Source organism: Rhinolophus sinicus, linkage group LG05 (genome assembly GCF_036562045.2).
Source record: "Rhinolophus sinicus isolate RSC01 linkage group LG05, ASM3656204v1, whole genome shotgun sequence".
Classification (NCBI taxonomy): Eukaryota; Metazoa; Chordata; class Mammalia; order Chiroptera; family Rhinolophidae; genus Rhinolophus; species Rhinolophus sinicus.
This window is the reverse complement of record NC_133755.1, coordinates 38,385,213-38,398,894: the sequence shown is the minus strand read 5'-3', so window position 1 is coordinate 38,398,894 and position 13,682 is coordinate 38,385,213. Positions and strand designations below refer to the sequence as shown.

General features: G+C 33.4%; 1 protein-coding gene across 4 annotated transcripts in view; it reads left to right on the top strand.

Moving 5' to 3' along the window:
* RTN4 (reticulon 4) overlaps positions 1 to 13,682 on the top strand; it is a 70,212-nt gene that overhangs the window by 42,312 nt on the left and 14,218 nt on the right. For all 4 annotated transcript variants that reach the window (XM_019719545.2, XM_074331997.1, XM_019719550.2 and 1 more), the window contains one exon: positions 11,638 to 11,845. In XM_019719545.2, the coding sequence (XP_019575104.2) occupies positions 11,638 to 11,845 (208 nt within the window). The remainder of the gene's footprint in view (positions 1 to 11,637; positions 11,846 to 13,682) is intronic.

The window sequence follows — 13,682 nt, the reverse complement described above, 5'->3', positions numbered from 1 at the left end:
ATTTTAGGTTTCTATTTGTTTACGTCTTGATCAATTCTAGTAATTTAAAATGAATACATGCTTACCAAAATTATCAGAAATACAGACCATTTATAGGGAAAGTCCTCATTTTGACGTCCTTTACAACTGAAGATTGCTCGAGTTTGTGCAGGTAGGGAGAATCATTGGTTTGGAATATGTATATACATAACATGCTTAGAGAAACGATATTTAGCTTTACCTTAGAGAAAATGGAATTAGCTACATATATGAATTCTCCTGTGAAGGGAAAATTAATGGTTTGAAATTGGAAGTGGGAAGTTAGAATTATTTTCTGCTATATTTTTTGTCCTCATCTAATAAAGCTGGGAATAGAATTAGTGGGATTAAGGGAAGTATTGAAAATTATATGACCTAATTTATAAATGAGGCATATGTGATGGTTATTGAACCTCACTGTTCTCTATCTCAAAGAAATTTGGATTATCCTTAGGAGACAACAACCAACCACAGGTAGTTTTTACCTTTCTGCAATGTATTAATACATTTTCTACTCAAAGATATTTAATATAGGAAAAAAGACTACTTAAAGTGAACTCAAATTTTATACCAAATAATGGAAGGAAAAAGATATGATGAAAACTTTATCCTGAAACATTAAACCAACAGTTAGGAGAATAAATTTTAGTTTACTCTTAACAAAATTTAGTTTGTAATCATAGCTGTATATAAGTTCTTAGAATGAACAGAGGATGAATCAAAGTTTTGGACTTTTGGAGTGTGTAATTTTTACCACAAAATTATTTGGTAGCACAAAATGACATCTTTTGCTTCATTTTTGAATTTCCCAGTGGATCATATATAATGTCCCTTTACAAAAAATGTCCAAGGTTTTTATTGACTTACTAGTTGGCTTCTCTTAATCTTTGGGGGTCAGATACTTTATGTGAAGTGCCTATTGGATCTTTGTTGGAGTAATTGTCAAACATCACTCATAACATTAAACTTAACAGAGCTCTACATTCTTAGGAAGCATTTTTACATTTTGCATTTTTGCATTGTGGTTGATTTTTGTTGTTTTATTTGAATATATATCTCCAGCTATAGCTATAGCTGTATCTATTTAGTTATAGTTTTAACTTAATATTTTCAAAAGAGGGACAATTTAGGTAGCTTCTAGGAAGCACAATTTGCAATTTAAACAGAGCATGACTTACTCCTATCACTGAATCTATGTTACTGGAATTTATCGGTCTGTGTATATAACTCTATTCATAGTGTTAGTAAATTCCTTCTGTCTTCTCAATTATTTAAGTTGAGGTTGAAATACTGTTTGTCATCCTCAAGTTGGATAGAAATCTTACTGATACATTCCTTTAAATGCAAAATGTAGTATGGTGGAAAGAGTCAGACTTTTATGGTCAGACCTGAATTTTAGTCTATAACCCTGCACAATTTATTTAATAATGCTTCTAAGCCTCAGTTGCCGTGTGTATAAAATGCAGATACTACTTTATAGAGTTGTTGTGGTTAGTGATGTTGTATACGGAGTACTTGCACAGTTTTTTGTTCAGAACAGTGATAACTTAATTATTATAGAAAATGCAAGTATAGAATTTGTGCTAGTTTCACGTAAAATGTTTTTTCCTTAGATGTGTGGTGGTCGAAGTTGCCCAGTGCACTGGAATGTTGTCAGAAGTAAGGCAGGAAAGATTGAGTAATGAAAGGGACCAGGACCTGAAATTCTATGTCTTTCAAAAACTCCTAATTCCAGGAAGAGGAAGTGGCCAAGAGAGAGGCTGGTTTGCCAGGTGTTTGAGATACTTCATAACAATGTTAGTATCCATCAACCTGAAACTTGGTAACTGAAATTAAGTTAGCAGTGCTGAATTAGTTGAATTCACCTTTAAAATAATAACTTAGTCAAGCGTTGCACTTAATATTTGATTGCCCTACTTGACTTTATCTCTTGAGATATTACCGTTATTTAGTGTGTTTAGTTCACCAGTGATTTCCATATATGAAATCTCAGTTTCAACTAACTTTTTAGGTGGGTACCATTTTCCTAATTTTACAGATGGGGAAACTAGGTTACGTGATGTAGTCAGGGTCATATTAAAGGTAAATAGAAAGAAGAAATAGGACTCGCTCTTCTGTCTTTGAAGAAAGAGTTCAGTTCCCAGTCTGTACTGATCTTTTTCTGGACCTCCCCTGTCATTTATTAGCCAAGTGAATGTTTACTATGTGGAAGTAAAAGCTTATGGTGGGGTGCTAAATGATCAACTCTGAATTCTAGTCGCTTTTCTCCTGGCAATTGGGAAGAATTTGATTTAAAGGTTATGATTACTAATAAATACATAATTAGTAATATAAAGATCATGGTTAAAAATAGCAACTCAGTTTTTAATATTCATATATTTATTTGTTTATTTCCTATTTGACTGCCTTACTCATTGTTCACCTGACTTTATTAAACAGAACTTAACATTTTTTGGCTTAGGAAATAGGTATTTTCCTGCCAGCCATTCGTTGTTTTCCCAATGTTTTTTTTTTTTTTTTAGAACCAGTTAGTTCAACTTTTTTTCCCTCTAGACAAAAGATTTTAAAATTGAAATCTGACTTCAGGCTATTATTCAAGGAAGAGAGCGTCACTAAGAATTTGATTTGAGGCAAAATGTAATTGGATGACTTCTGCATGTAAGGTATGCGTGCTAGCACTATTTTTAGCCAAGATAGATGACAGTTTATGATTACCAGATGTAGGCAACGTTTCTTACTCTTCATTGGGCGAGAGGTTTTTATTTTGAAGAAAATATTATATTGTACTGAATTATTTTAAATTACAATTTTAGTTTGATAAAGATGCTACAGCTCTGGCTGGCATGTCATAAATCAAGATAAATATTTTTCACATTTTTATTTTCAAAACAAAAGTGGACAATCACTTTTTTCTAAATAACAAAAATTTATTTAGTTGGTGAGCATTGTTTTAGTAATCCATAAACCTCCCCACAGTTGTAACAGGAAAGGCACTGTTAAATTAATTTCAGATCTTTAAAAGGATATTACATAAGCATTTTACATGAGAGTAAAGTTGAGGCCACAGTAGGTTACGCTGCATGATTAATGCTTTATTCTGCAGTATAGAGACGTGAGGAACCATGAAAGGTTAAGCTTCCCGTGTACAAACCCTGTGTATTAATTTTGGTTTCTCAAGAATAAAGAGGCCAGTAAACTCTTCACTCATAAACAGAACTGATAGAGTGATTACAGAGGAATCCAAAATTAGCATTTTAGTGACCCAACAGTTCTTATTTAAAGATGTCCTTTATTTTAATTTGAAAATATTATAGTCTTTAATTAAAATGTTACTACTATTCTAAGAATAATCTGGCCACTATTCACACACTATTCATACAGCAAATATTATTTAAGCAGATAATGAGATTATAAAGATGAAAGGCACTCACTCATCGTTCCTTCGGGGTCTAGTAAGGGAGACACAAGCCTATAAAACAATACTTGCTGTTTTATAAATGACCTGAAAGCATTGCTATTTGTTATTTAATAAGTGTAGATATCGGAAAATTAAATAAAACAAATGTTAAATCCAAAGCATAGAAGCATTTTTGAATAAGTTAATTAGAATTAGTGCATGCCTTAAACTGGCGTAAAGTATGTGTTCATTCTAATCAGTCAGTAATATTTATTGAAAGTTTAGTTGGTTCAGGCTTTGTGCTCAGCTCTAGGAATATGGTATATGATAAGACATAATGTTCTTTTATGGAGCTTACAACCTAGCAGAGAAATAGATGTTAAAATGAGTAATTTTTTCTTCTTTTTTTAGTTTCCGCTTTTATTTTTTTAAGTGTAATTCATTGATTTTTTATTTTTATTTTTGGTATATTAAAAAAATTGTGCAATCATCACCACTATCTAATTCTAGGACATTTTCATCACCCCCCCACAAAAAACCCCATTCCCATTAGTAGTCACTTCTCATATCTCCACTCCTCCTAGCCCCTGGCAAACACTAATCTACTTTCTGTTTCTATAGAATTGCCTATTCTAGACATTTCATATACACAGAATCATATAGCTGTATTACTTTTTGTGTCTGGCTTCTTTCACTTAGCACAATGTTTTCAAGGTTCATCCGTGTTGGAGCATGCACGAATCAGTACTTCATTCTTTTTCCTGGCTCAGTAATATTCCATTGTGTGGATATACCATATTTTGTTTATCCATTCATCAGTTGATGGACATTTGGGTTGTTTCTTCTTTTTGGTTATTATGAATAATGCTGCTATAAACATTTGTGAACAAGTTTTTGTGTGGACATAGGTTTTCTAGTCTTTCGGGTAGAAATTCCTAGAAGTAAAATTGTTGGATCATACTGTAACTCTCTTTAACTTTTTGAACAATTGCCAAACTTTTTCTCAGTGGGTGAATTTTACATTCCCATCAGCAACGTAAGAGGGTTTCAATCTTCGTCACTTCTTGCCCACATTTTGTTATTGTCTTTTAGCCATCCCAGTTGGTCTGAAGTGGTAAGTTATTGTGGTTTTGGTTTGCACTTCTCTAATGACTAATGATGTTGGACATTTTTTCCTTGTTTATTGGTCATTGGTGTATATTCTTTGGAGAAATTTCTATTCAAATGCTTTGCCTGTTTTTAATTGGTTTATTTGTCTTTTTATTTTTGAGTTGTAAGAGTTATATATATATATATATATATATATATATATATATATATGTACATATGTATACACATATTTATATACACACATGCATATACACACATATATATATATTCTGAATACAAGCGCCCTATCTGATGTTTGATTTTTAAATATTTTCTCCACTGTAGATTGTCTTTTCACTTTCTTGAATAGTGTCCATTGAAGCACAGAAGTTTTTAATATTAATGAGGTTGAATGTATCTTTTATTCTTTTACTGCTTGTGTTTTTGGTGTCATATCCAAGAAACCTATTCCAAAGTCATGAAGATTTGTGCCTATTTTTTTTCTCCTAACAGTTTTATAGTTCTTTAGGTCTTTTATATATGGTATAAGTAAAGTAAGGGTCCAACTTCATTCTTCTGCAGTTGGATATCCAGTTGCCCCGGTACCATTTGTTGAAAAAACTATTTTTTTCCCATTGAATTGTCTTTGCACCCTTGTTGAAATCAATTGGCTATAAATATAAGGGTTTATTTTGGACTCTTAATTTATTCCACTGATCTGTCTGTCCATCCTGTGCAACTACTGCTGCACTGTCTTGATTACTATAGCTTTGTAGGAAGTTTTGAAAAAGAGAAGTGTGAGTTCTTCAACTTTGTTCTTTTTCAAGATTATTTTTGCTATTCTGGATCCCTTGCATTTCCATGTGAATTCTACAATTGGCTTGTCAATTTCTGCTAAAAGGCAGCTAGGATTTTGATGGAGATTACAGTGTAGATCAGCTGGAGGAGTCTACGGTACCATCTTAATAATAATGCCTTCTAATCTATAAACATGGAATATCTGTTCATTTAAGTCTTCTTTCATTTCTATCAATATAATATTTTGTAGTTTTCAGTTTCAGTTTCTTGTTAAAAACTTTGTTCCTTATTCTTTTTTGATACTATTGTAAATGGAATTTTCTTAATCCATTTTCAGATTGTTCATTGTGAGTATATAGAACTGTAATTGGTTTTTGTATATTGATCTTATATCCTGCAATCATTCTGGACTCGTTTATTAGTTCTAGTAGTTTTGTTTTGTGTGTGGATTCCTTAGGATTTTCTATATACAAGAGCATGTTATTTGCAAGTAGAAATAGCTTAATTTCTTCCTTTGTAATCTGGATGTCTTTTTTTTTTTTTCTTGACTAACTTCCCTGCCTCATACTTCCAGAAAAGGGTTGACTAAAAGTGCAGAGAGTAGGTATGTCCCTTGTTTCTGGTCTTAGGAGGAAAGCTGTCTGTCTTTAATTAAGTATGATGTTACCTGTGGATTTTTTTTGCAAATACCCTTTGTGAATTTGAGGACATTCCTTCTATTCCTAGTGTGTTGAGTATTTTTATGATGAAAGGGTGTTGGATTTTGTCATAAGCTTTTTCTGTGTCGGTTGTGATGATCACGCACGTGTTTTTTGTCCTGAATTCTAGGTGTGCTATGTTGATTGGTCATGTGCTGAACCAGCTTTGTATTCCTTGGATAAATACCACTTGGCCATGGTGTATAATCCTTTTTATGTGTTGCTAGATTCAGTTTGCTGATATTTTTGTGGAGGATTATTGTTTTCGATATTCATAAAGGTTATTGGTCTATAGTTTTCTTGTGATGTCTTCACCTGACTTTGGTTATCGGGATTGAACATCTTAATTAACTAATGGATATAAATCTCTTGACTAATATTAGAAGCAATAGTATTCAAATATGTTTCTCAGAAAGGGTTTTAATAATTTTTATTTTTTTAAGGAGAGTGCAGTTCACAATGGCCCATGCGGGGATTGAACCGGCAACCTTGGTGTTACCAGCACCATGCTATGACTACCCTGACCCCCACTGAGAATCAACGGTCCTAGATAAACTTAATCTTCTAAAACTTTTTCATTAAAACCAATTTAGGAATCTGTTAGAGACTAGGAAAATTGGCAAAAGTCAATTAAGGCAGCAGAAACTGTTTGTTAGAAATTAATTTTTTCATCCTCGCACCTTCACTGACAATCTTAAATTCCTCTGCAAAAAAAAAAAAAAAAATACTTGGCACAGTGACTTTGGTAACTGTAGATTACCCCTCAAACCTTCCTATTCTAGGTTACATTGATTTTGTCCTATGTGTAATTGTCAATACCTGGTTGTCTTGTCTCTCGGCTGTTCTTCCTGTTTTCCTCTTCAGTGCAGCACGGTCTGTGGCTCCACCAGGAGCATGCTTGGGGCTTGTTTCAACAAGGCTCTAATGGTTTTGCTTTGAGTATTGTCATATAGCTATTCACATATTTTCACACAGTATACGTGGGCTTGCATATGTGTTTTTCAGAGCTCTTCCATTTACTGAAAAAGACCTTATTCCTAGGAACCATATGCTAGGTGGAAAGGAAGTAGTACATTAGGGTTTGCTGAACTTTTTATGCAGTTAAATTTATTTAGGATTTAATCACTGAACAATGCTGGATCCATATACATTACTATTCCAGTATCATCAATTTTGGGGAAATTGACTTGATTCAATCCAAAGTACCAGAATTATGAACTTAGTTATATGCTGTTAGAATTATAACTTTCAGTTGAATCTAAATATTTGTTAAGCTAGCAGACAGTGTATTCTCTTCACAGTAGTAGGAAAGCCTACTGGGGAAACTACACTTATAAGATTTCTGTAGTGGTATCAAACAGGAATAGAAAGGGGTGAATTTTTTTCTAAGCACTACCATAGTAATTAATCCTTGATATTTATTGGAGGAGAACAATTTCAGATGGCATAGGGGAATAAATAATAAGCAAGTTAAACACATCCATAACCTACTATCCAGAGCTAAAACCTGTTTACTAGGTATATATCTTTTCAGACTTCATAGTTAATACATGTATAATTTTTAAGTGGGATTATACTACTTGAATCTTTTTGTAATATTCTGTTTTCATGTATTATGGACATATTTCTATGGTAATATAAAGCTACATCAGTGTCTTCAATAGCTCTATAGTATTTTGGATAGATATATCCTAATTTTACTTAATCAGAGTCACAGGATCTTTAAAAGGCAACGTGTTTAATCAGGTTTTAAAAAGAATTAATAAAAATCAACTTGATTAATTATAGTTTTCTACTATGGAAGAATACCTGTCAAGTATATTGGAATAGAGTCCTTTTCTCCCTTTTTGGATTTAACTGTAGGTGAAATAGTCACATTAAAATTTATATGTCCCTTATTAATTAACCTTATCATGTTAATTTTGCTTAGAGGCTTTGTTCTTGGCCTTTGTGATTCATCTCACATGTAGTAATTATCTGCCTACACTCTGCCTATTCATTATGGGTGCAAGTAGTAACATTTTGAAGAACTTGAATATGTATGAGTTTTTTATCAATAGGAAGCCTGTTTAAAATCCATGTTCTATCATTTGTTAAGTGATCTAGGTCCAGTCATGTAAGAGCTGGGTCTCACTTTTTTGTCTGAAAGCCTGCCTCATAGGGTTTTAATAATTGAAAGAGATAATGTTGTATAGTCTACAGTGTTTGGCATAATGTAAGTGCCCAGTAAATATTGACTCAGAAATAAAGGGAAGTGTGGAGAATGTAGATCAACCTGGAAAACATTTCTAAAACATCTGTTTATCTAGTGTCCTATTTACTGATGATAAAATTGAGGTCCAGAGAAATTAGAGTCTCACCCAAAGCCATACAGTTGCAGAGTCAGTACTAAGATGTGTCTCATGAATCCTACCCAGTCACTGATGTTTCCTCCCACCGTATCCCTCTATGTAGAAGTCAGACTAATTATAAGTAAGTATTATCTAGTCACTGAGACTGTTGCTACAGTAACTCTATTAGGAAATTTGATTAGACATTAATTTATGTTGTGCGTACCTTTCAAGTCTAGTTATTTATTTCATAATCAGGTTTTACTAAGTTTTTAATGATAAGGAGTAGTGAGGATATCTGCATTTATTTTAACTTAGTAGTAGTGATTTTGAAGGTTAATAAATGTTTTGAAGCACTTTGAGAGCCAGGCGTTTTTATAGATTCATAATTTTATAAATCTATAAAAATAGATTTGAGGCTACCTTGTTTGTTGATTCTTCTAGGTTCTCAACTTTTATTTGCCCTTTAATAGTGAAAATTCAGGTTAAGTTTTAAAATCCTTTCCCATGTGGTTTATAAAGTAACATGTTTATGATATAACACGATGATGTGATATAACATTTATGATATAACACGATATTGACTTACAAGTTAATCATAAAGTTGAAATTTTATTTTTCTTTACATATTTACTATTTAAATACCTGAATAAGAAAGGTGATAGTCATTGTGGTGGTATTCATAATAATAACAAATAACAACCCTGACATTTATTAAGAATTTATTACATGCTATGTACTATATTAAGCACATTAATCATTCTGTTAATAACCATTTTAATTCATTATCTCATTTAATCCCCACATCATCCCAATAAGGTCATTCCTATTTTGTATACACATTTTATAGATGAAGAAAATGAAGTGTAAAAGGATTTAGTGACTTCCTGAGGTCACACAGCTAGAAAATTATAGAGCCAGTATTTGAATATAGGTGATCCAGCTTCAGCACCCAAGCGCTGTGTCTGTCTTATATAAGCCATTGCTGTGGGACCTGGGGAGCCTCCCAGGAAAGAATTATGTTCCCAGGGGCTGTCTTTATCATTGCTTCCCCTAACCACTCACTGTACCCTATTTTTAAAAACTGCATTAGTTATCAGAACCATTGCTTGCAGACTTCTAATTAGGCCTGTACTCAGGTTTTCTGGATCCTACCCATTCTTCAAGACCCCGCTTGTTTTCTCTTTCACAGTCTTCTAAAATTTCCTCCTGTTTTTTTTTTCCCCTTTTCTGAATTCTCACAACAGTGCAATATTTACTTTGTAATTTTATTGACCTTGCTTTTATTACGTATTATCATTTTCCTCGAATTGTAGTGTTTTAGAGTTGGACAGGGCCTTGAAGAAAAATCCGTGTACCCATGTTGAGGTTTTCTAATCGAGTCTAGGTTAAATTTCTTGAACAGCATCAACTCATGTTTGCTGAATGTCAGAAAACTATTAGCATTGCTGTTATCTCTTTATTCAATATGACATTCATGATGCTATTTTTACAGCATAGATATGCTATTTCAAATTCTGGTGAGTTTGCAGTAGTGCTGGTGTATTGGTACAATAGTGGAAGCTAGTTGAATAGAACCAAACTGATGTAGATGTTCTTAGGCAGGGTTGGAATGAACTTGGGATGGGAAAAACTTGAATAAATTGTTGAAATCAGAGTTTGAAAACAAAGCGTTAAATCCTATATAGAATTTTAAAGTAATAGCGTTCAAATCAAATTATATATAGGAGAATAGAATAAGTGTTTCCTAATCGTAATAAATGTTGTCGAATCCCTTCTCTGTGACATTGTGATAGGCATTTAAAAATCGTAATCAGTATTCACATATATGCTAACAGGAATTCAGGGCTTCATTGTAATGACCGGCATTTTACATTTCATATTACATAATTTCCCCCACAGAAGTACCCATAAGAGTAAAGGAAAGGCAGGTATCTTAGAGGACCTGGGGATCAAGACTAAAGCAGCCCCTAGAAATGGGATTTTTCCTTGTCTCCTCCTTTATCTTAAAAATTAACAGGTATTTAAAATTATGCTCGAGTATATCCACGTTTATCTTACTGTAAGAATGCGCGCGACCCGCCCTCAATTCACAATCCACAGAGAGATGAGTTTGTTTTGCTTGTAAATTCAGGAGCCCTTTGGCACACTGCGGGATTCTCCTCGGGTTGTACATGACCCAATCTGGGGACAACAGGCTTGTGGTTACTTGATCCCCACAGTGGCCCTGTGACCCACCGTTAGCCAAGAGCAAAATTGCTAAGTTCGGCTTTGACTCTGTTCTATTAATAGACATTATATAACGGTGTAACACATTCAGTTTTCCTTCTTTCCTTTGGCACCTACATTTTTGTGGTATTATATTTATCTACTCCTAGAGGGAAGTAGCTTTTCAGGTAATCTAAAGGCTGTTTTTCTCTTATCTTTTGCTTTGTAGGAAATTTTTGTTTTAATGATAGCCAGATTAGGTTTCAACTTAATGTTGAGTTTCTCAAAGAAAGACCTCTTAAAAGCAGAGCTGTAAAACTCTTATGTGTAGTTTTTAGTAGTTTACATTTCTCAACACATTTTTGAATTAAGTGATTTTTCTGCAGAGAAATATATTTTTGTGTTCCTGAGGTATCTCATCTTTAGTGAATGTGTTAAGATTTTTTTTCTATTATTTGAGTATATATCATGCATTGTATGAAGATGAAAACATCAAGATGATTTTTAAGAAAACTCTTGGCTTGGGTTAGAAGTCTGCTAAATTGGGCTTGAGAGATTTAATAATCTTTTATACCGTGTTTCCTTGAAAATAAGACCTAGCTGGACAATCAGCTCTAATGCGTGTTTTGGAGCAAAAATTAATATAAGACCCAGTATTACAGTAAAATAAGACCGGGTATTATATTATATTATATTATATTATATTATATTATATTATATATAATACCAGGACTTATATAATGTAAGACCGGGTCTTACATTAATTTTTGCTCCAAAAGACGCATTAGAGCTGATTGTCCGGCTAGGTCTTATTTTTGAGGAAACGGTAGTCAGGCTGGTTTGGACATGTGGGAAATAGATTTGCGCGAAAAGCATTTTATAGTAAATAGAAATAGATGCATGTATTATATTAATATACAACTTAGAGTGGGTTTAAAATGTAGTTTATAAAGTTAGTCTTTCTGTAACATTTTAGGTTTGGGCTTCACATGATCTAGAGATCTTTTTATTTTTGTGGGTGGAGCAAAATATACATGTGCCGAATCCAAACAGATAAAGTAATGTTCTAATTTCAGATTTCTTCTTTTTACATTTTTAGTTGTTGACCTCCTGTACTGGAGAGACATTAAGAAGACTGGAGTGGTGTTTGGTGCCAGCTTGTTCCTGCTACTTTCCCTGACAGTATTCAGCATTGTGAGTGTAACGGCCTACATTGCCCTGGCCCTGCTCTCTGTGACTATCAGCTTTAGGGTGTATAAGGGTGTGATCCAAGCTATCCAGAAATCAGATGAAGGCCACCCATTCAGGTGAGATGTCTGGGAAACAAGGCACGCTTTGGCAACACTGTAAACAGGATTGGGTTGAGACTTCATTCTACTATCTGTAGAGTTTTACAGGCATATTTTTACTGCTTAAAGATAATTGCAAATTTTTGCTAAAAAGCTATACCGAAAGCATCTGCTTTTGAGATTTCCTAAAAGTCTTTTCATAAGCTCATGATGGAAAAGCCTGAATATCACTAGCCTAACTATACTAATTAGTAATATTTATTTATTAGAAGTAGGTATTGGTTATCTAATTTTACTTTAATGGAAGCTATATCTTTTTAACATGGTTAGGGTTGATGAGAGTTACATTTTCTTGATTGCTTACATTTCATGCTATCTGATACTAGAAATACCTTTCTTTCCAATAGTATGTTTTTGTTTTTCTGTTATGCTTTCTCGTCATGCCTGTATCTTTTCTTACCATTTCTTCTCTATCAGTTTTGTCTTCTCATTCCTTAGGGCGTTACTTTTGTATTATCCTTTGGAGAGCTCCTTTATTTCAGCATCTCCATGTCTCTAAACTGTCATCTTCTGCCCTTATTTTTACATGTATTCGCTAGCGTTATATATTTAATTGCTAAGGGGACTCAAAACGTTATCTTGAGTCTTCTGCCCTCACTTCATGTTCAGCATGTTTTTCCCCTTTTTAAAAATTGGAATGTAATTTACATACTATAAAATAAAGTGGGTTTTAGTGTATTCACAGAGTTGTACATCCATCACCGTCTAATTCCAGACATTTTCATCAGATCAAAAACATACTTTGTACCCATTAGCAATCATTCCCTACCCAGCCCCTGACTACTACTCATCATGTTTTTAAATGAGCCATTTTTCTCAAACTTGTCAGTTTGTATCAGTAGCACCACTATTATCCTAATTTTAGGTTCCTAGTTTTGATATTATCTTTATTCATTTCCATCATGTAAACAAAATACTAAATTTTATTGGTTTCCCTGCTTCCTCAGTCTACACTAGGTGTCCATAAACGACAGTCATGGGCCAAATCCAGTCTGTTGCCAGCTTTTGTAAATAAAGTTTTATTGGAACACAGCCATACTCAGTTATTTAGCTGCTTACACGCTTTCATGGCAGAGTTAAGTACTTGTGACAGAGACCATAATGAAATTCAAAGCTTAAATTACTTACTACCTAGCCTTTTACAGAAAAAGTTTGTCTACCCCTGGCTGGACTTCATTTGTTACCAAATTGGCTTCTGGTTACCTCAGATTACTTTTAACTCCTAAAGATGTTGTCAGGTTAATTTTTTTCAAATAGCACCTTATTTTTAGGCAGAGGGCTTTCTCTTCATTATAGGATGAAATCCAGATATCTTTGTCTTGTCTCTCATTTACCCCTTCTAGGGTTTTGTGCCCATTTTCATGCTGCTCCCCAGATGCCCTAATCTACCATATGCTTTATTTGGTTCTGTTTGCTTTCAATACCTGGTTCTTGAATAGGCTTCCCTAACTAACCCTGGCTCAGAATGATCTGAGAATTAATTTCCTATCACACTAAATTTTGCTTTGAAATGTTCTCTAATTGTTTTGTATACGACATCATTTTTTTCAAGTAGGGGTTGTGAACATTTAAAACCTATTTTGGCAAGACAAGTATCTATTTGGGCACGAATTAGTATGCAAAGTACTTAGAACATTATCCATTTGATGTTAATGGGTAAAACTAAATTGATTTGTGAACTTTGCAAGAGACCTACTAAATTATTTTGCTTATTGTAAAGACGTAATTTTTTTTCTCTTTAGCAGTCTCTTCATAGTGATGAAGTAATGATGTTATATAAGTTTGTGGGAGAGAC